The 23743-nt window shown below is 30.1% G+C and overlaps 1 protein-coding gene across 1 annotated transcript; it reads left to right on the forward strand.

The window, feature by feature from the left end:
• Positions 1-13222: 13222 nt before the first annotated feature.
• LOTGIDRAFT_139112 (hypothetical protein) lies at positions 13223-23187 on the forward strand (the record flags this gene model as incomplete). The annotated part of the gene is made up of 10 exons (XM_009049285.1): positions 13223-13433; positions 13746-13879; positions 14167-14272; positions 15710-15810; positions 16113-16166; positions 21006-21061; positions 21519-21606; positions 21951-22168; positions 22540-22658; positions 22952-23187. The coding sequence occupies 10 exons, from the start codon at positions 13223-13225 to the stop codon at positions 23185-23187; spliced, it is 1323 nt and encodes a 440-aa protein (XP_009047533.1).
• Between the last annotated feature and the right edge of the window lie 556 nt (positions 23188-23743).

The raw sequence follows: 23743 nt of genomic DNA on the forward strand, positions 1-23743 counted from the left end.
ATTTGATCCAAAAACAATTTCGACNTACAAAAAAGTTATTTCTAGCTTTGTATTTTATGCAGATNTGAACAATATTTCTAGAATTCTGATTACCTTTTTATACCCAAAATATAGATATTATTTACAGACTTAGTATATATTTAAAACCTTGTTGAAAATGACTTTTGTTTGGTCCAAGATGAATTTTATTTTTTGTTTCAATCCTACCTTTGTTTTGTCTCAGTTTTGTTTTGTGTGTATTGTGTTATTATCTCGCTTTGTGTTTTTATGTGTATTTTTTGCTTTTTATTGAATTTATTTGTAGAATTTTTAAGTTTCTAGTGATTTTTAGTGATGCCACATATATATCTTTCTTTATATTTCTCACCAGCCACTCTTACCGTGGCAATTTCAGACATTTCTGGACCGAGAACAGCAGAAGAAACTGGAGCAACAACAGAAATTGGAGAGAGACATGATGGAAAAGGAACAGCTACAGAGAATCAAAAATAAAAATAAGGAACAAGAAAGTAAGTTACTTATAGAATTCCATTTGTGATAATTTTGTAACAAGTGACACTGACAATTCTTGTAGGAACCCCAATATTACAATAGATTTGTTCGTTTTGCACATGTATGAAATAAATGTTATACAAAGTTCAACATATGAAATATCAATTCAAATTTTGTTCCTATATGCTGAAATGCTTCAATCTGAAGCAGGATGGTGCTCAGTATGCTTTCATACATCCATGCACCAGGATTTAAAATGACTGTAAAGTGTTTTGTTGCCCATTTCCTATTTTGATTTGTCTGCAGAGAAGTTATATCATTTGTTGTGCATGTTGACTCTCAGAAAAATACTTCCAATTGAAGAGTGAAATCAGGTAGTTGTGTTGTTATTTGTTAATCAAAGAGCCTTGTTTTTCAAATTACTATTGAAATTGATTCAGGTGCAATAGCCTCAGCAGAAGTTAAAATCAGACTACAAGAATTTGTTTTAACAAAGAAACAGCGAGAAAAGGCAGTGAAAGATCTGAATAACTCACCACCTCAGTTCCGACCACCCTGGTAAGTTTAACTATATGTTTGATGAGACTTGTGTTGTTTACTCTCTAGCAATTGTCTAGCGGAACAGATGTTGACATACCAGTCCCTCAGTTTGTGATTTCTCAGTGGGTAGGGCCAGAAAAAAATTCCACTTTGTATGGGAATTGAGTCTTATTAATTTATGGATAGCTAGATAGAGTTTGAGGAATTTTTCACCATGACAAAAGCAAAATTAGGCATGCAAATCTGAACCATTAAACAATCCTAACAATGCCTTACACAGTACAACAAGACAAGGTAACATAAACCTAATGTAGCAGTTAGGAAATGATAAATCTTTGAAAATCAGATGATGACTCTAATCTAACTTCAATCTTTTCAGGGTTCCAAGTCAGAGTTCATTGGATCAAAATTCCCCTCCCCACAGCAGTATGTCCCCACCCTACCCTCATCCTATTCTTGGAAAATATGATGATGATTTTCCTCTTCGTAAAACAGGTAAGTTGAGTTGTTCCACTTCGTGTTGTGGTTATGTTTTATGAATTGTTAGATGTGAGAATATAATAGTATCAAAATTGATAGATGATTGAAAGGGACAGGTTTGCCATTCTTTTGACATATCTTATCTTAGTCTGAGAAACGACAATTATTTAACTAAGATAGTAAAATTAATCCTCAAATCCATGTGCATCCAGAAGTATCCACAGTATAATAATAGATTTAAATTTTTCACAATCATAAAAGATTTTCTCAAGCGTTTTGTTGATCTATAAGAGACGAAATCTTTATGTATAAACAGTTTGAAGATTTATAAATTTTGAATTAGTTGAAACATAATATAAATAAAATATTGACTCCCTAAAATCTGTTTTAAATTAAGATTTATGTCAAGGTAAAAAGTTAGGCTGACCTGGGTCAAAACATCCAGTTAAAATTGATGTGGAGATACAGCATTCATTTTCAATGTTTATATAGAATAACCTGTATATTTCTCTGTTCTGTTTAAATTGCTATAAAATATGTGTTCCCAATCATTCACAACAATAGTTAGCTATGTTTTAGCGTAAAAAAAGCTCTTATAGTAACTATATTTGACTGATATTCTTAGTTGAAATATGAAAATTCACCTTTTAGTTACGTTATATAATCTTATGATTTGTAGAACCTCAGTGACAGATTCTGTGGTATAATTATTAAATTAGAAAGGTCTTGAAAGTAATGGTAGCAATATTTATTGAGAAATATTAGAATCAGACCAATTCCTAGTTTGTCTTAAATTGATCTTAAAGGGATTGTTTTTTAGCCTTTATCAGGGACACCTTTGACTTCTATTTAGGACAGTCCGATGCTTTTGGTTCCTGCAATTCCAAAAATAATTTATTGCAAATGACACAGCAAAAGAATTAGTAACCGTTATACCACCAGACCACAATAACATACTTATGTTATCTCCAAAATGGTGGCATTTCTAAGTAAAATTGCTGACTTATTCACATTTTGCGTTACTGTTGCCTTATAAAACTCCTTACTATATCTCATATTGCTTAGTTTTAACCGATTGAAAGCGATGTGTGAGATTTGTGAAATCAGAGTGCTTAATATCCTTATTTATGATAAAATGGCTGGTTTTGAATACATTGCTCTGATTTGCACAAATATCGTACATCCTTTCCATCCCATTAAAACTAAGCAATATGAGATGAAGTAAAGAGATTTTAAGCAAAATGTGATTTGAGTCGATAATTTTTTATAAGAATTGCTGTCATCTTGTAGGGGAAGATAATATATATTATTATGTTATTGTGGTCTGTAGATAGACTGGTTACGAATTCTCTTGCAGGAGCTGTGTCATTTCCGGTTAACCCTTTCTGGAATTGCAGGACCGACAAGCATCTGACGAAGAATTGGAATGTCCCTAAAAGGCTAGAAAACCTCTTTACAATCCCTTTAAAATAATTACATTTCAAAGTTCGAAATTTTCCTTTTTTTTACATTAACTTTTTTAAACTGAAAAATTTAAGAATTTGTTTTCAAAACAGCGATATTTAGATTTCTCAAAGATAAAGATAAGGGAATAAAAATGTTGAATATTTTATTTAAATTTTACATAATGAAAAAATAGAAATTTGGCAGAAAACTTGCAATTTATAAAGACGGATAGTAACAAATTATTTTTATGTGGATAGTTAGTGAAATTACATTGGCAAAATTACATTGGCAGAAAGTCAACTGAAAGTGTTTTTTAATCGTTACCAGTTCCATTTTAGATTTGACATATTCTATTTCTAACAAACAATGTTTATTTTCTCTTTCTTGGCTTCAAATCAATAGGGTAAATCTAAGTGGGTGAATCTCTGGTATTTTTATTCAAAATGATTGAAATGCTTTTTAATTAATTTTGAAATATTTGTTTTATTGAAATTGTGAAATAGTAGTTTTTATTTAAACAACCAGTCTACTAACATTATTACTGTAATCAAAAATGCCATTTTGTTGATTTTGTTTGTCCAAGTAAGCATTCATGTAAGTTTAAGACTGAAAAAAAGAAACCTCTCCAATGGGAATACAAGACATTATTATTTTCAAAGAAATAAAGTTGTCTATTTATTGGTCTTTGGCAGATGAAGCAATCAATAATACTTTTCAGAATGATATCTGACTTTTGGTTCATCTGCAATCAAATAAAACGACTGTGATTATTGTCAGTTAAATATGATTTGATAGTCCAGACCTTTTTTCTTTTGCATTTAAATGTCTGGAAAATTGCGTTAAATTAAAATGTCTTCACCTCAGTTTTGATAGATGTTGGTTTTATTCTGAAAATTTCAATCAAATAATTGTACAACATTCACCCTTAAAGATGAAAATAACAACACAACTTCTTGTGAATGAAACTAAAATGATTACTAAATTTGTTTACCACAAATTGAGAGTTTTCTATTCAGTTTAAATGTTCCCATGGAAACCAATTCATTTCATTGCATGGAATTTTGTTATCTATCTTTAATATTTGTACTAAAATCAGGAATTGTTAATTTGAAGTAGAATAATCACACAAGATGGTTATTTCAGGTTAGGTTTAACATAGATCTACTTGATTTACAGGGACTTTGATTTGGCTGTAATTACCAGTCTTGTCTTAGCTTATAGTAGAATTTGTAGGCTTGTTCTTGGATTATGTTATTGCATAACTTAAGAGATATGGTTCCTGTTACCTGAAAGTATTTTTTATACCTTGAGGTTTTTTACCCTGAAACCCTCTCAGGGTTGTTGATTGTTGTTTTTTGCTGGTCAGACATTGGCTTTGAGATGTTGAAAAGATATAACTGTATATAGCAGCTAGATCTGATTGGAAAGATCAATAGCATCAGTAATCTTACAAGACAGTATGTTAACCTGGTTGCATGAATTTTACAGTTGTGCATGAACTAATTAATGTTTTGACCATTTTAATGTCCCTGTAAATGACCCCCATTGTAAGACAAGCTTGGGGGTAAATCTATTTCATTAAATTTAACTTCTATCCCGGTAATTGAATTTTTATAAAAACAAGATGAGAAATAATTAATAGAATTCATAATGAAAAGACATGAATATTCAGTCATCTGAGGGAAATAGATTAAGAAAGTAGCCTTGTTTCAGAATTCTCAAGATTATTTTTTAAAAAATGCTTATATTTACTAACAGTTTTAAAGTTTGGTTGTTCTCTATTCAGTTTGTTTTGTAAAAATTGCACGGAATAGAAAAAATAATATCAACATAATTCTGTATTTTTCTGATTAGTGAACTTATTTACAAGAATACTGGAATTATCATTTTTGGAATGACATTTTCACAAAAACATTGGTTTTTGTCATATGATTGATCAATTACTATATAATATTATTTTGAATTTTGTTTCATTAACCTACAAGAGCGATAGTGTATAAGGTTTTGTTAAATTATCTCTGATTAAAGTATTAATATTAAAATGAGGTTGCATAACACCTATTCTACAACATGAGTTTGAAATTTCATGATTCATGTGAACCAACTAGAAAAGTATTTTCAAAACACTGTACTCAAGCCCTACTATGAAATATAGCTTATGAAATAGATTTACCCGAAACTGTCTTTTTTTTTATCCATTTTGCCTGAAGACTCATCCACTGTTTGCTGTGTTCTTTTCAGCATCTGAACCCAATATACTAAAAGTTCGCTCCGCGCTCAAACAGAAGTTGGAAACAAGGCGTGGCTTGAATGTTCACAGTCCGTTGGTCAGAAGGCGAGATAAGGTGGCTCTGCCAAAACGTAAAAATCCTTTATCAAGTACGTAAAATGTCAATATTTTTAGCTTCTAGATTCCATTTCAGTTTTATCTTTGAAATTAGTACATTAGTCATAACTTGATTAATCCTGAGTTATAAATCATTGAGATCACATCTAAAAACTGTTTAGAAGTGACGATATTGACATCTAATTAACAACTTCTGCAGACAGCCATGCATGGTCTTCCTCACTAACAGCATACAGCATGATGATGTTCCAACATCACACTAACAGCAAGATAGCCCCAGATTCAACAATATAATTTGCAAAATACGGCAAGGTTTCCCACCCATTGGTAATAGATATTTCATTTACAATCCTAAATGCTAACAGAGGATCCATAGGTTTCCAAATTGCATAAACTAGAGGCAAAACTCTGTGCTCATGTTTTCAAATTTTGTGAACTATGGGCTGAGTGAGTATTGGATATAGGAACAGAAGTTGTATATTTTGTCAAAGTGCAGACTAAACTCAGTATTGTACTAACTCAATAACTGCAAGTTGTGAAATGTCAGATTGTGCCATTTAGATAAACATGTTGCAAATAAACTGGATTTAACTTGCCAGTAAATTGACAAGTTGACTCTATGTCAACTGGTGTACATATAAACAAACCTTTCATCAACTGGTCCTTTTGAAAATACTGCCCTGGGTTATTTGTAATAGGGTATATTAAAGCTATGAAGCATGCTGATGTTGCATAAGATAAACAACTAGGCAAAACAAACAGCATGTTCAGCTAAGTGCTTAAGTGACCACAAAGAAGAATCTAACATTATTACATCTTTTTATGCATTAACTGCTATGTCATGACTTCAAACATTGTGGCAAGCTTTTGACAAGGTATGACATGACAGCAAGCTTTGTGTCATGGTATCAACAATAACATGTGACACCACATTGATAAAAGTCTTCTAATAATTAACATAATAGTTAAACATCATTCTAATTTACAGCATTGTAACAACAGTAAGAAATGTTGATCATTTGTAAAAAATTTCTATTGGATGTGATCAAATATGTTATAAAGGTGTTTTTATCTGTAGTTGAAACCGGTGTATGTAGCAGTAATCCAGACTCGGGGCCGAATTCTCCACCAGGGCCTTCAACTCTACCAAATGGAAGTGTACAGAAAGACGTAAGTTATTTTGTTAGTTTTCATGCTTTTATTATGAAGCACGCTTTTTGTATACAGTTCACATTTATTAACATTGATTTCTAATGAAATATTATATCAGCATTAACAACAGAATTATTTATATCTGCTCCATAGCTTTGATTACAAACCAAATCAGTATAAGGTCAAAGCTAGTTAAGCAAGAAATTTCACACATCTCGGATATAGGGATCATTGTTTTTTAAAAAAAGCAACTAACAGGTAATCCATAAAAAAAAAAATCAAAATTACAACTGAGCTCTTCATAGTTCTAAACTGTCTTGACTATCAAATACAGTCTTGTCGACATCCCTGGGGTGGAGTAATTCTATTGCTGTCTATTAGTGTTGTTTATTTAATGTAAGTGTTGTTATCTACAATATATCAACAGGATAGTTGTACTGTCAGTTTATCTGATACAAATACAGGAAATGGATAGTACACACCTCATCCTTCTGTCTGCTTCCTGCCCTTCTATTTAAATTAAACTGCCATGTAAAGCATCTCCCAGATGGAATCTTATTGAGTCAATCAGAATCTCTTGGATAGAGGGGATTCTCATAGCATAGCAAAATATTTTAACCCTTAATCTTTTCTTGTCCATTTTAGATGATTCAGAAAAAGTATATCACTGGTCTAATATCTCACAGTGAATCATTTTCAAGCTATTAATGTGATTAATTAATTAGGTTTAAATATTAAGAAAGAATGAAATCTAAATAGAAAGTGTAAAATATAAAATTATAATGCCATGATGAGAGTCAAATACTATCTAAATTCAGAATAAATTGGAACCAGGCCAAATCATTGCTTAGTATATTATTTGTCTACACTTCATTTTAGACTCCAATTTGTACTTCTGTAGTCTGTTGAGAAGTACTATTTCAATGTGAATATTATTTCTCTTTCCTTTTTTGAATTCCAAATGTCTGCTGTAACCTGGATTACAACCTGGTTACACCTGGTTGAAAATTACTGTGCCAATCATGACACTAACCTAAAAAGGTTGATATCCCCTCAAAACAAGACAAATATATTATTCCAATTATTTCCCCAGTGTTGAGTGTCATTTTCATAGACTGGAATATCACAAAGAAGATTTGAAATATTTTTAATTAGAATTGATAATTGTAGACTACTTGACAGTATGATATATAAAAATGTATACTTTCTTTTCCAATGAACATGATATCTTTATAAATTAACTATAAGGAGCCTTATTTTCATTATCTTTAAATTATAGCCACCTTAGACCTTAGTGACCTTGGTCAAATCTACCATGACTCAATAACTGAGCCAGATTAACCTTCAAAATGAAATGAATTATTTGTATTAAAAGCGGATAAATGGAACAAAAGTTTATTTTGAAACTTTGATTAATGAAATGAAATATTATGAAATTTAGATTAATGAAATAAGAAAAAGGTTAGGATATAGAAATGAAATGGACTTAAAAAATGAAACGTAATAAATATCGGACTAATGATATGAATAGCTAGAATGATTGGTGATATGAAATGAAATAGACTTTTGAAATGAAATATAATAAATCTGTTAGAATATTACAAAAAAAAGTGTGATAAAATTGAAGCTAATGAAAACTTATTATAAAAATTCAAGCATTTAAATGTTATAACAACTGAACAAATCAAATGAAGTGTGATAAATACTGAGCTAATGAAATAAATCGTAATAAAAACTGGTAATAAAACTGAATTATTGAATTGAAGGAAAATAAAAACTGTTTACAAAATTGAACTTATACGATGAAGTATAATAAAAACTGAAGTAATGAAATGAATTGTAATAAAACAGGTAATAAAAACTGAAGTAATGAAATGAATTGTAATAAAAACTGGTAATAAAAACTGAAGTAATGAAATGAATTGTAATAAAAACTGGTAATAAAAACTGGTAATAAAAACTGAAGTAATGAAATGAATTGTAATAAAACAGGTAATAAAAACTGAATTAATGAAATAAATTGTAATGAAAACTGGTTATAAAAATTGAACTAATGAAATGAATTGTAATATAAACTAGTAATAAAAACTGAACTAATGAAATGAATTGCAATATAAACTAGTAATAAAAACTGAATTAATGAAATTAATTGTAATGAAAACTGGTTATAAAATCTGAACTAATGAAATGAATTGTAATAAAAACTGGTAATAAGAACTGGCTAATGAAATGAATTGTAATAAAAACTGGTAATAAAAACTGAATTAATGAAATAAATTGTAATGAAAACTGGTTATAAAAACTGAAGTAATGAAATGAATTGTAATAAAAACTTAAGTAATGAAATAAATTGTAATGAAAACTGGTTATAAAAACTGGCTAATGAAATGAATTGTAATAAAAACTGGTAATAAAAACTGAATTAATGAAATAAATTGTAATGAAAACTAGTTATAAAAACTGAACTAATGAAATGAATTGTAATATAAACTAGTAATAAAAACTGAATTAATGAAATAAATTGTAATGAAAACTTATTATATAAACTGAACTAATGAAATGAATTGTTATATAAACTGGTAATAAAAACTGAACTAATGAAATGAATTGTAATAAAAACTGGTAATAAAAACTGAACTAATGAAATGAATTGTAATAAAAACTTGTTATAAAAACTGAACTGATGAAATGTATAATAAAAACTGAACTAATGAAATGAAGTATAATAAAAACTGAACTAATGAAATGAATTGAAATGTAGAGTTTTTTATCCTATGGTAGAAATGATATTTTTCCAGGAGGATGTAGGGTTTAGATAATTGAGACCTATATTAATCAGATAACCGCAATTTTTACTCCACAAACAAAACAACATTTCTCTCATCTTCTATCTAATTATATAAAAAATAGAAAATACAGTCTATTTTCATCCTGACTTGTGGCGATAGAATTGAGTTATTTTGATGTGATAGAAATTAATGATGGAAATATTGATCCACTGATGTTCTGTTCAGTTTTTCCCCTCTTCTTTAAAGATGGAGTCCTATCAGAAAAGTTGATTTTGCTGTTATTTAGGAATAAAAAATTAAATTTATGTAGTAGAAATTTTTTTTTTGTCCAAATCCAAAAATGGTTTGCACCTATAATCCAATATGTCAATTTTATAACAATTTCATGATGAAACTCAGCCAAACAAAAACTCTTCCAAATCCAATTTCAAATTTTCCTTTTTATGATAGATGCAAAAGGTAAAGAATAGTTAGATGAAAAAAACTGTAAGAAATATTTATGAAAAGTTTGAAAATATCAGGAACCATATCTTGGATGTTATAAAGCTGACATTTGTGACTATCTAATCTATATGAGACTAAAAATAACTCAAGCCAAGCTTTTCTACCATTATACTATGAGAGGTCTATAAATATCATAGTGTTTCTATATAAAGACTTCACTATAATAGCTTCAATTCTCCTAAATACTTTATTTTCATATCTTCTTTATCATCAATACCTTTCTCTCACTTTATTATTATATTACACGTAAGTATGGGCGTATATTGTGGTTGCCCCTGTCCGTCCGTCCGTTCACATTTACCTCGTGCTCACTCTACAGGCTACAATTCTCTATTGATTCTTTTGATCTATTGTATGTGTTAATATCATTATGAAGATGTGCACTATTGAATTTGGTGATGATCCAATGATTTCTTCAGAGATATCGCATAAAACTCTGATTTCGCGTTTGTTTTTCTCTACTTTTTTGTCTTGTGCTCACTCTACAGGCTACGAACCCCCATACATTCTTTTGATCTATTGTATGTGTGTTAATATCATTATGAAGATGTGCACTATTCAATTTGGTGATGATCCGATTATTTTCTTTAGAGATATCGCATAATAAAACTGATATCGCGTTCGTTTTTTTCACTTATTTGCTCGTTCCCACACTAAAGACTACAATTCTCCAAGAATTCTTTTGATTGTTTATATTTGTGTCAATATCATTATGAAGATGTACACTATTCAATTTGGTAATGATCCGATGATTTTCGCGTTCGTTTTTTTTCTCACTTTTTTGGCTCGTGCTCACTCTACAGACTACAATTCTCTATTGATTCTTTTGTATGTGTGTTAATATCATTATGAAGATGTGCACTATTCAATTTGGTAATGATTCGATGATTTTCTTGAGATATCGCGTAAAACTCTAATATCGCGTTCGTTTTTTTTCTCACTTTTTTACCTCGTGCTCACTCTACAGACTACAATTCTCTATTGATTCTTTTGTATGTGTGTTAATACCATTATGAAGATGTGCACTGTTGAATTTGGTGATGATCCAATGATTTTCTTGAGAGATATTGCATAAAACTCTGATATCGTATTTTTTCACTTTTTTGGCCTGTGCTCACCCTATAGAGTTTGTTTTACAGTTCACATTTAGCTCTTTATCAAGCTGCTGGTGGGCGTATTCGCTTGCGAGACTTGCCGCAAGCATATGTTTTATTATTGATAGCATAAGTTCAATTAGATTTATTTTTTCTTCCCACTTCTCTCCATTACCAGTCTCTGAATTAGATTCATGATGGAGGCTTGTAACTGAGTCATCCAAATCTCCAACTTAGATCCAAGAAATTAATAAATAGCTTATTAATCTTGCTGTCATGTATTTCACTAATTGATCTTTCTAGCATGGAAATTGCAGCAATAATTTTATGTATGTTTTGATGTATGATTTATAGATTGCAAGATAAATGTGACCAAACAGAATTGAAATATTTCAAATTATTCCTTCCAATACTTTGGAGATTCAGTCAGACATGATTGGCTATTCTTATATTAATATATTGCAAAGTTTATTTTTGATTTTGTTTCTCTGCAGGATAATGGAGTCTACCCGTTTCAGATATTACGACCTGGATTGTCGTACCCAGGGGCTGACCTGAGTCTGTATACCTCTCCCTCAATGCCCAACATATCTCTTGGTCGGCCACCCAAATCTGGTAGCTCCTCGGTAATTATTGCTTTGCTTAGATTCATTTTAAGAATCAATATAGTGATTGCTTTCTCAATCACACTTTTTATACGTAATGCTTTCGAACATAAATTTCAATTTACAATGAAATAGATACAGTGTAATACAAGGAACTTTTTGTCACAATATGAATAAGGAATGGAAGTAAATAAGGAATAAGGTTACTTCGATCAGTTTAATAGCAAATGGTATTAGGTCTCATATTGCCTAATTGAATAATTAATGGCCAGTAAATAAAAACTGTGACTTTTTTTCAGGGCTCTCCAAGTAATAGTCTAGGATCAGAAGAAGAAATACGTGCTGCTATGGCAGCTCGACTGGGTCTACCATTGACAGGACCTATGTTAACCGGTGCACTACCCCCATATTATCCTTCCCTCCCACCAGGTAACTTCTTATTATAGATTAAGTGCATTAAGTTGAACTTAAAATAAGTATTGAATTTGACTTAATGTGTTGCAATCTAACAGTTATGATGTAAAGAGTACCTTTTGTTATTGCTAAAATTGTCATGAATGATAATTGCACCGGTTGTCAGAAATATATTAAATTTAAATACTCTGATTCATTGAAAAATTACTCCAACAATACTTACTGAATGGGTGACAGGAAAATACCTAAGTGTCAACTTTCTGATGTATGAATTTGTATTGTAGGCTTAGAAAGCGATTATCCCGGTGGTACTGCAGCTTATTTAGCAGCTCAAGGCAAATTATCCAGTCCTCTAATCAGCCCATACACCATTCCTTCATCAGCTAGTACTGGCATTACAGAATCTCCTCACCCTGCCCACAGACTTCATCGGTAGGTAACAATTACCTTCAAAATTGCTTTATGGTAGCATGTTCTCTTTTTTTTATATTACTACAATTACTTGTAGTGTATAACTCTCTAAGTGTTTAATATGTAACTATGGCTCCTTGTAGGGCTGTGTCTTATTAATTTCATGTTAATGTGTAATCGAAAGATTTCTTTGTAAATTTCATTGTTTCGTATTTCAGCCATAAACCTCTAGGTAGAACCCATTCAGCCCCTCTGCCCCTAGGTCATCCTGCTTTTCATCAGCAACAACAACTTCTACAACAGCAACATGAACATTTTATCAAAGAAAATCAGAAAATGTATATAAAACAGGTGTGTGTTCAGCTTTATTTTTTTCATTGAACAAAAGGGCATGATATTTTCTTGGTTTGATTTGTCCATGTTAAGTTGCTATTTAAATCAGAGTTTAAAAATTAAAAGTCTTCCCGCTATTTATGGTACGTATTCAGCTATAGTTTTGTCCAGTTATCTTTGATGAGTTGATCTACATGGTGTTGATATTAAGGGAAACCTGAATAAACAAATATGCTAAAGAATTTTTGCTTTACTTGTGACATTTGTTTCCAAACATTTTCAAAGTGAGTATTTTTACCTCCTCTTCTTTTCAGCATATACGACAGACAGTGTTACAGCGTGCTCCTTCTAAGGGACACATGGAAAATGTTGATGAAGAAACAGAAGTCAAGTTACAACAGGTCAGTAGGATCAAATATCATCTGAATGACAAGGCCAATAATGACCAGCAAGTCAAAGTTCATCTGAACATTAATGTGAAATAACTAATGTTTTCTGGTCATAAATGGTATAACCTAAATATGGTATGTTAAACAAATTAATTTTAACATCAATATTAAATTTTCACAGGAAATGAAAGAGAGTCGAGATCAAGATCGTCAGCGTGGAGACAAAATGGACGAAGAAACAGCCAGTGAATTGACCAAACAACAAAAAGGAGGTCGCGAGGCATTCCTCGTTCAGCAAAGGGAAATAATCAAACATCATCGGGGACCATCACATCACCGTCCTTTATCTCGTACCCAATCCAGCCCTCTTGTTACATTTTCTGTGCCACCTCAATCAGCCCAAGATACTGGTCCTATTACCTATAATTTTACCACAGGTAATGTTAGACATAGCTCACACTCTTGGATAAATATTGCTGATTTTATTATATTCTGTAATAGAAATTTATCAGTTGTATACTGAGTATACATTGGCATAAATAGAAACGGAATGAAAGTTTTTTTTAACATAAATGTAACTGCAAACTAGGCATTTTATAAATAAGTTAATATTTAATTTGATAAAGACCAGTTTAAAGGTTTTATTTTGCAAAGAATTTTTTGTTAAACTTTAGGAGTAATTGGCCTAGGTACGAAATTAAGATCCCAAAAAATCTTTATATATCTTTATATATCTTCATTTATTGTAGGTATTGTTTATGATACTATTATGTTAAAACATGCATGTACATGTGGTAATGATGATAATCATTTAGAACATGCGGGTAGAATACGCAGTATATGGAGTCAATTAGAGGAACATGGATTGGTGGGACGCTGTGAGGTTAGTCATTATCTTAATTAAGCATTAATTAACAATAATTCTATTCTTGAATTGCAATGCTGCAACCTAATGCCAATCTAATTACAATAAGATTACAATTATTTTTTTTCTTTTCTTCTTTTTGGTCTCCAATGCAAATCTAACAAGTTTTCTACAAGGTTCTAATTGATCCAACTAAAAAATAAGTGTACTATTGAAATGCTGCGTCTTTGAAAATTGTAGGAGTTAAAATGGTAGTTAGTATATATGGATAATCTTTATAAAATGTAAAACAATTATAATTGTAGAGCGTACGCTCAAGAAAAGCCACATTAGAAGAACTACGAAGTTGTCACACTGAATCTTACACATCACTTTATGGTACCAATCCTCTCAATAGACAGAAATTATTAGGTAGGATTTGACTGGCATGTCTATTTTTATGAATTTCAAAATATTGTCAGAATATTTATGGATGTCAAAATAATGTCAGAAATTTTATGGATATCAAAATGTTATCACAATATTTAAGGGTATCAAAATATTGTCAGAATATTTATGGGTATCAAAATATTATCACAGTATTTATGGATGTCAAAATATTGTCAGAATGTGTATGGATGTCTAGATATTGTCACAATATTTATGGGTATATATTTATGGATGTCAAAATATTGTCACAATGTTTATGGATGTCTAAATATTGTCACAATATTTATGGGTATCGAAATATTGTCACAATATTTATGGATGTCAAAATATTATCACAATATTTATGGATGTCAAAATATTGTCATAATATTTATGGATGTCTAAATATTGTCACAATATTTATGGGTATCGAAATATTGTCACAAAATTTATGGATGTCTAAATATTGTCACATTTATGGGTATTAAAATATTGTCACAATATTTATGGATGTCAAAATATTGTCAGAATGTGTATGGATGTCTAGATATTATATTATCTTGATAATCAAAATATTATCACAATATAAATGGGTATCAAAATATTATCAAAATGGAATTAACATTATCAAAATATTATCACAATATTTATGGGTATCAAAATATTGTCACAATATTCATGGATGTTAAAATATTGTCATAATGTTCATGTGTTTCAAGATATTATCACAATATTTATGGGTATCAAAATATTATCACAATATTTATGGGTACGGGTATCAAAATATTGTCAGAATCTGTATGGATGTCAAAATATTGTCAGAATCTGTATGGATGTCACAATATTTATGGGTATCAAAATATTGTCACAATATTTATGGGTATCGAAATAATGTCTGAATTTTATGAGTGTCAAAATATTGTTAGATTATTTATAGATGTCAATATATTGTTAGATTATTTATAGATGTCAAAATATTGTTAGATTATTTATAGATGTCAATATATTGTTAGATGTCAATATATTGTTAGATTATTTATAGATGTCAATATATTGTTAGATTATTTATAGATGTCAATATATTGTCAGATTATTTATAGATGTCAATATATTGTTAGATTATTTATAATGTCAATATATTGTCAGATTATTTATAAATTTCAATATATTGTCAGATTATTTATAGATGTCAATATATTGTTAGATTATTTTTAAATATCAAAATATTGTTAGATTATTTATAGATGTCAATATATTGTTAGATGTCAATATATTGTTAGATTATTTATAGATGTCAATATATTGTTAGAATGTTTTTCGGGTGTCAAAATGTTGTTGGAATATTTATATGCGTCGGAATATGTGAAGATATTACAAGGATGTACTGAAACATTGCTATCAATTCATTATTTACATTGAATGATTTATGTTATGTTTTAGAATCATCACCTATGAGATTTTGTTTGTTGCCATGTGGAGGAGTAGGTGTAGACTCAGATACAGTCTGGCATGATTTACACACTTCTACAGCTGCCAGAATTGTAAGTAATCCATGCTTTTTTTTTGAATGAATTTAAAATTATTGGAAATTTAGTAAATGATGGTAAGCATGAGCATCACAATTAATTTGAGATTGAAGTCAAGAACCAATACAGAATGGGAAAATGATTTATCTTGCTCATCTTAAATTATATCTCATACAACTAGACCACCTGAAAACATTTCAAAGCATTGTCAGCTTTCATTATGTTCATTGGAATTTATGAGGACATAATGAATATTGAACAATGGTTTATTTATTTTGTTTTATATTTCATTCACCATATTTGGTTGATACTTGCAGGCTGCAGGTTCAGTAACAGAGTTAGCTTGTCGAGTTGCCGTAGGTGAACTCAAGGTGAGTTTTGTCTCCTTATCATTATCTTAAGGAGAAAAAAGGTGGTGGGATGTAAACCATTTTCCTTTCTTTGCATCAAACATGTTCAATATATTGGCCTGTCTATTAGCTCTTATAAGATTATACTGTTCCATTCTTTACATTTTTTTATGCTCCAAATAATTATAAACCAACCAAAATTATTTTGAGAATGTCTCCACTCTTCAACATTTAGCCTCTGAGTCAAAGTCAAAGGAAATTACAAAAGAGATCCATGGTATGATCATTTTCAATTTCACACAATTTTGTGTCACTGGCCCTGTACAACAAATTGAGTTTATAAATACTTGTGGCACTGTACATTGCATTACAAAGGCTAAATAGGAAACATACTATTTTTCTAATGAAATATTACAAAAATTACTTAAGATAAGGAGTTGAACTGAATTTGTATTTTGAAGTCTAAATTTAAAACCTTATTTTTTGTTTTGAGGTTTTATCAGATTTAACATTCTATTCAAGTCTTCTACAGATTCACAAAATAAATTTAGTATCAAGAATCCAGAATTTTTGCGGTTCTTTTGATAAATTACCTGACTTGAAATGAGAAATGTCAACACCTAGCCTGCAACATTTCAGCTTTTTAACAAACCCAGAAATTTCAGCCAAAATATGAAGCTAAATTTAGAAAACTCTGCACTTTGTCAAAATATTTGGTAAATTTCCAATCACTCCTCAGTTTTAGCAACACGTTGGTTTGGTTATTCAGATACCAGAGTCTAAAATTAGCGCGACACGTTGTTTTGTTATTGGTATAAATTCCTTATGGTTTATCATTGACGTGAAATAGGAATGAAAAGAAAAGGTTACGAGACCCCGTACAAACTATTAATGAATTGATTCTAAACTTGTATCGTGGTAGCAGACATCTTGGCATCGTGCCAAGATATTTGAAGAGCAGTAGAAAACATCCCATTTATAATTTAAATACTTTTCCCCAGCCATTATGTAAATAAACTAGTTGAGGTATGGCCTTGACTCAAAATTTCTCATAAAAGAACGGTGATACTAGAAAATACCTAAAAAATAAATAAACAGCATACACATTCACATAATTAAATGTCACATCTGCTCTTAAATATATCTACACCTTTTTCAAGCTTTAAAGCCAAAAAGTGTGATTATACAACTGACACATGCTACATGTATACTTGACAAGAGAGGTGAAATGAATAAACACACGCACATTTAAATGTACATGTTACTAACAATAAACACATATATAATAATTTTATGTAATTGTATAATGTGTATAAGATAGAAAGACAGATTTAATCAGTGCATGATGAACAATAAACTAAAAGATGAAACATATACACTCTGCACACATATGGTCAACTGTGCAATACACATTTTAACCAAGTATTCAAAATAATCACATACATATAAGTACGTATACAATAAACACAGGCTTTTAACTAAGTATTCATGATAATCACATACATATAATTAAGTACATATACAATAAACACAGGCTTTTAACTAAGTATTCATGATAATCACACACATATAATTAAGTGCATATACAATAGACACAGGCTTTTAACCAAGTGTTCGACATAATCACATACATATAATTAAGTACATATACAATAAACACAGGCTTTTAACCAAATGTTCGAGATAATCACATACATATAATTAAGTACATATACAATAAACACAGGCTTTTAACCAAATGTTCGAGATAATCACATACATATAATTAAGTACATATACAATAAACACAGGCTTTTAACCAAATGTTCGAGATAATCACATACATATGATTAAGTACATATACAATAAACACAGGCTTTTAACTAAGTATTCATGATAATCACATACATATAATTAAGTGCATATACAATAGACACAGGCTTTTAACCAAGTATTCAAAATAATCACATACATATAATTAAGTACATATACAATAAACATAGGCTTTTAACTAAGTGTTGGAGATAATCACACACATATAATTAAGCACACATACAATAAACACAGGCTTTTAACCAAGTGTTCGAGATAATCACACACATATAATTAAGTACATATACAATAAACACAGGCTTTTAACCAAGTGTTCGAGATAATCACACACATATAATTAAGTGCATATACAATAGACACAGGCTTTTAACCAAGTATTCAAAATAATCACATACATATAATTAAGTACTATACAATAAACACAGGCTTTTAACTAAGTGTTCGAGATAATCACACACATATAATTAAGCACACATACAATAAACACAGGCTTTTAACCAAGTGTTCGAGATAATCACACACATATAATTAAGTACATATACAATAAACACAGGCTTTTAACTAAGTGTTCATAATAATCACATACATATAATTAAGTGCATATACAATAAACACAGGCTTTTAACTAAGTATTCATAATAATCACATACATATAATTAAGTGCATATACAATAAAAATGGCTTTTAACTAAGTGTTCATAATAATCACATACATATAATTAAGTATATATACAATAAACACAGGGTTTTAACCAAATGTTCGAGATAATCACACACATATGATTAAGTGCATATACAATAAACATGGCTTTTAACTAAGTATTCATAATAATCACATACATATAATTAAGTGCATATACAATAAACACAGGCTTTTAACCAAATGTTCGAGATAATCACACACATATAATTAAGTACATATACAATAAACACAGGCTTTTAACTAAGTATTCATAATAATCACATACATATAATTAAGTACATATACAATAAACACAGGCTTTTAACTAAGTATTCATAATAATCACATACATATAATTAAGTACATATACAATAAACACAGGCTTTTAACCAAATGTTCGAGATAATCACATACATATAATTAAGTACATATACAATAAACACAGGCTTTTAACTAAGTATTCATAATAATCACATATATATAATGCACACAATAAAAATTTACACTTGATCAGTTAATTTAATATTTAAAAACCAGGTTTTTCTGAAAATCTGTTTAATTTGAGTTATGTACTAAAGTTATTTTGAAGAGATAATTATTAAAGAATCAAGTTCAGAATTAAAAGATCATGAATGGATTTACAGATTCTAAAATTTCTCTTTTGATAAACCTATATTCACCAGTAATGTTGAATACGGCTTTAGGTACAGGACATTTCCACTCTCCCAGAACACATGATGGGACTGATTTTTTATTATTGGAACTTTTTTTTTCAACTCCGCTTGCTGATTACATTATATTTGTTCTAAAACGGATATGTTTAAAAGATTAGTGAATTGACAATATTACATCAATGTGAATATCTTGTATATTATAGTTTAGTCTTAAGATAAGCCCATATTTGTCATATAGCCAATGGCCATAAGGAAATAGATTAGACTCAATAAGTTTGATTCCAACATTTCTAAAATAGAATATTAAAAGAAAAGGCTCTGATTATGTATATGGAGATAAAACTTGATAAAAAATATTAAAAGGATAATTTTCTTGCAGGTTGAAATCTAAATTTAAACCATAAAGAAGTCTAAAGATTAAAAATGTAGGGATTCAGTTATATTAAGTATTAACTCTTTTGTCTTCAAATAAAAATTTTAATTATTTTTTGGTTTTTACAGACTTGTTTCTAATAAAACCTTCTAAATTAAGAACAAAATTCTCAACTTATAGATAAGAGGCTACCTTTTATGATCACTTAAATTATCCTACTAAAACATAGATAGGAAAAAGGCATCACAGGATATTAAAGATATATTTGGATGTAAATAAATTTACAAAAAGATTAAGTAGCAATTATTTGAGTATTAGGATGTGTGAGTTGACAGGGTCGACTCTCAGAAGCACTGGCATAGAGATAAGAATTTTTCTAACCTTAAGTAGTATTGAGGAGCTCTTTATTACCTAGCAGATGACAATCCAACTTGCTACTGACTGAACTATTCCACTATTTAGGGATAGAGGATGTCTCTAGCGTGTATCTCTTAAAAGTGACTCTGATTTAGTACAAACTCAAGTGTAAAAGTCATACATGCACAATGAAGGAAAAACACCTTTTTAATCTACTAGGATAAAAATGTTTAAATTACGAATGAATTTTCCAAACAAAATTCAAAGAAAAACTTTCAAGATCTTGATGAGTATAACAGTCGACTTTTCTTTCACTGTAATCATAAGAATTTCTGCAAAATGTGGCTTAGTCAGTCATTTTTTGGATAAATACAAACATGGCTGACAAGAAAGCTTAATCAACAGCCCATGTTAATTTAGTAATCAAAGTATCAAGTTAAGAATTTTAATTAAATTTAAAGACAGCTGCCTTCTATGATTTAATGAGTAAAATTGAAAGTGTAATGTTATGCTGACCTAATCTATATTTAGATTGTTTATTGTGAAATATTTGATGAGGTTTTAAATTGTAATTTGATGCCAAAATTTATTTTTCTTTCAGTATTCATTAAATTTAAAGATGGCATGTGAATAGATTTTTGTAGGAGGGATACTATTAGACCTTAGTTTTATTTTTTATTTCTACTGAATGAATTGAAATGAAGTTTCAAATATGTTATTGGACAATGTTATGAGTGCATATGAGTATACATACATAAGTGTCAAGAGATGCTTGAAATTCTTGACAAGCTCCTCTACATTCTATCTTTACTTGTTTTCTCTTCTTCTGATCAAAAAGATTTTGATATTCTAAAACTAATGGAACTGAACTTTTACAAATTGTACCTTAAAGTGTTGATATACAATTAAAAAAAATAGGCTATATTAAATCAAAACATATATATGCATTATTAATATTTCAGAATGGTTTAGCTATAGTTCGACCTCCTGGCCACCATGCTGAAGCTCATCAACCCATGTAAGTATTACTTTATTATATTTCTTCTATTTTGAAAGCCAAACACAATGTTGATATATTTTTATACGCCCACATCTCTCTGTGTGGACAATGTGCACAATGTGCACCCCTGTCCGTCAGTCCGTCCGTCAACGTTTGCTTGTAAACGCTCTAAAAACTAGATTTTTTGATGGAATCAAATGAAATGTATACGGTATGTATAGACATATTCATAAAACGAAGATTAAGTTCGAATTGAGCTATTTTCGACCGTTAGAAGCAGAGTTATTGCTCTTGCCCCAAAATCTTGAATATTTACCATCTGCATGCTGTGGTGGGGGTATATGGCTGTGGTCCACTATCTTGTAATGTAAAATGATGCATAATGAACCACACAGGCTCTCAAATTACTCGAAAAAAACTGTTATACAAAAATAGTGTTTATTAGGCTGTCAAGGTATTTATTTGTATTTTTCAGGGGGTTTTGTTATTTTAACTCAATAGCTATAGCTGCCAAACAGTTGAAGGAGAAATGTAATACACAAAAAGTTCTTATTGTAGATTGGGTAGGTTTTGTTTTATTTTTGTCTCCAAAATATCAAAAACCCAAACATCCAGAAATACTTTCCACTGTATGTATATTAACATGGCCCAGTCATATTTTGATTTAATCCAGCCCTTTATGTTTTCAGTTAGATTTTAGCTTCTGATTGTCAAGGTCAAATTTGTTTTTATGGCAACCAGGGAAAATTCTCCTTCTCTACCAGTTAACCCACACATTTACCACATTTCATATTACAAAACGTTGAAGAATATAAATCTTATATTAAAAATAAAACACTTGTAAAGTTCTTGAATACAGAGTCATGACAACCATGTTATAGAATTAAATGTTAATTTGTTGTTCTAGGATGTTCACCATGGAAACGGGACACAACAAATGTTTTATGATAATCCACATGTCTTATACATATCAATTCATCGTCATGACAATGGACATTTTTTCCCTGGTACTGGTGCTCCAGATGAATGTGGAGCTGACAGTGGGCAGGGATTTAATGTGAATATCGCATTTGGTGGTAGTTTGAATCCACCAATGAGAGATGCTGAATATCTGGCAGCTTTTAGGTAAGTGTTTGTATTACTATGACTACCACAGCACACCATTCATGAAATATTTAGCACATCATTTCAAATAGTTGTCAGGTTAAATGTGCAAGCAATTGGTGCACTTACTGTGTTAAGTGTCTCTCAAATAAATGTGTATCACCATTGTATTGTAGAAAGAACTGCAAGAATAAAATTGGTTAAAGGGAGTGAACTCTTCTTTTCAAATAATTGGAAGTTTTTTGACTGCTGAACTGAATGGCAGCATGAGTTATATCTGATTTTTAGTCAATCTGAGAAGAATATAAAATTGACTTAAATTTTTGTTAACAAAAAGGAGGGTGTCAAACCTTTTATGAACACTGGACAACAACCATGTTTGATATTTGCAGGACTGTGGTGATGCCAATAGCTCGTGAATTCCGACCAGAAATAGTGTTAGTTTCTGCAGGTTTTGATGCTGGAAAAGGTCACCCTCCACCTCTTGGGGGTTATGAAGTTAGCCCAAATTGTAAGTTTGTTCTACTTTGTAATTTTCAGGTTTTTAATTAATGTTTAGTTTTATAAGCATTAATGTAAGTTAAAATGTTTGAAATCTTATAATCAGTGTGTATATATTACTCTTTATATAGTCTTTTTCATGAAAAAAAAGGTTGCCAAACTGTAAAATGGCTTTTTCATTATCATTATCAATACCAAACTCAAAATAGTATATAACAAGGTGCTTATTGGGTGTCAAAATATTTCTAAAAACTGTTTTATACAATACAGGCTTGATGATTTTAAGATATTATAATTTTGCAGGTTTTGGCTACATGACACGAGAGTTGATGTCACTAGCAGGAGGGAAAATTGTATTATGTCTAGAAGGGGGTTATGATATTTCCAGTATCTGTGCATCATCTATAGCCTGTGTCAAGGCTTTACTTGGAGATGAGGTGAGCCATTTTGTTCGTGCTCTTGACTTTCAGAATTCTTTTGAACACTGTATTTTGTTTTGCGGTAGAAATAACCCAACTTTATTAAATCAATCATTTTAAACATGTGAAGGTAAAAATAAATAACAAAATAGCCTGCACATTTATATTGGGATGTGACTATCTGCATTTTACCATAAAAAATAAAGAATGTTTAGTTAAAAGATGAAATTGATTGAAATGTTTCAGTTGGAATCAATGGAAGAAGAATTTAGACGCCAACCATGTCAACCAGCACAAGATACCCTAGAAACCACAATTAGAATACAAAGTATGTTTAATTCAACTTATTTTACAGTCCAGTGTCTGCATGTAATAAGTTTTTGGTGGAACACCAGCGTATGCTCAACTAATTGTATCATAAACTTTGTCTATGAATGGTTCAGTTTGAATATCAGGGTGTTCATTTGGCTCATTTAATTTTTTTTTTTTCTAGCCCGTCACTGGCCATGTGTGAAACGATACCTTGGAACAATAGGTCTGTCATTGGTTGAAGCTCAGAAATGTGAAATGGAGGAAGCAGACACAGTTACTGCCCTTGCTTCACTCTCTATGGTTCAAGAAAAGAAATGGTGAGTTAATTTTTAGCTGTCAACAAATCTAATGTAGAAATGAATCA

Source organism: Lottia gigantea, assembly GCF_000327385.1.
Source record: "Lottia gigantea unplaced genomic scaffold LOTGIsca_133, whole genome shotgun sequence".
Taxonomy (NCBI): Eukaryota; Metazoa; Mollusca; class Gastropoda; family Lottiidae; genus Lottia; species Lottia gigantea.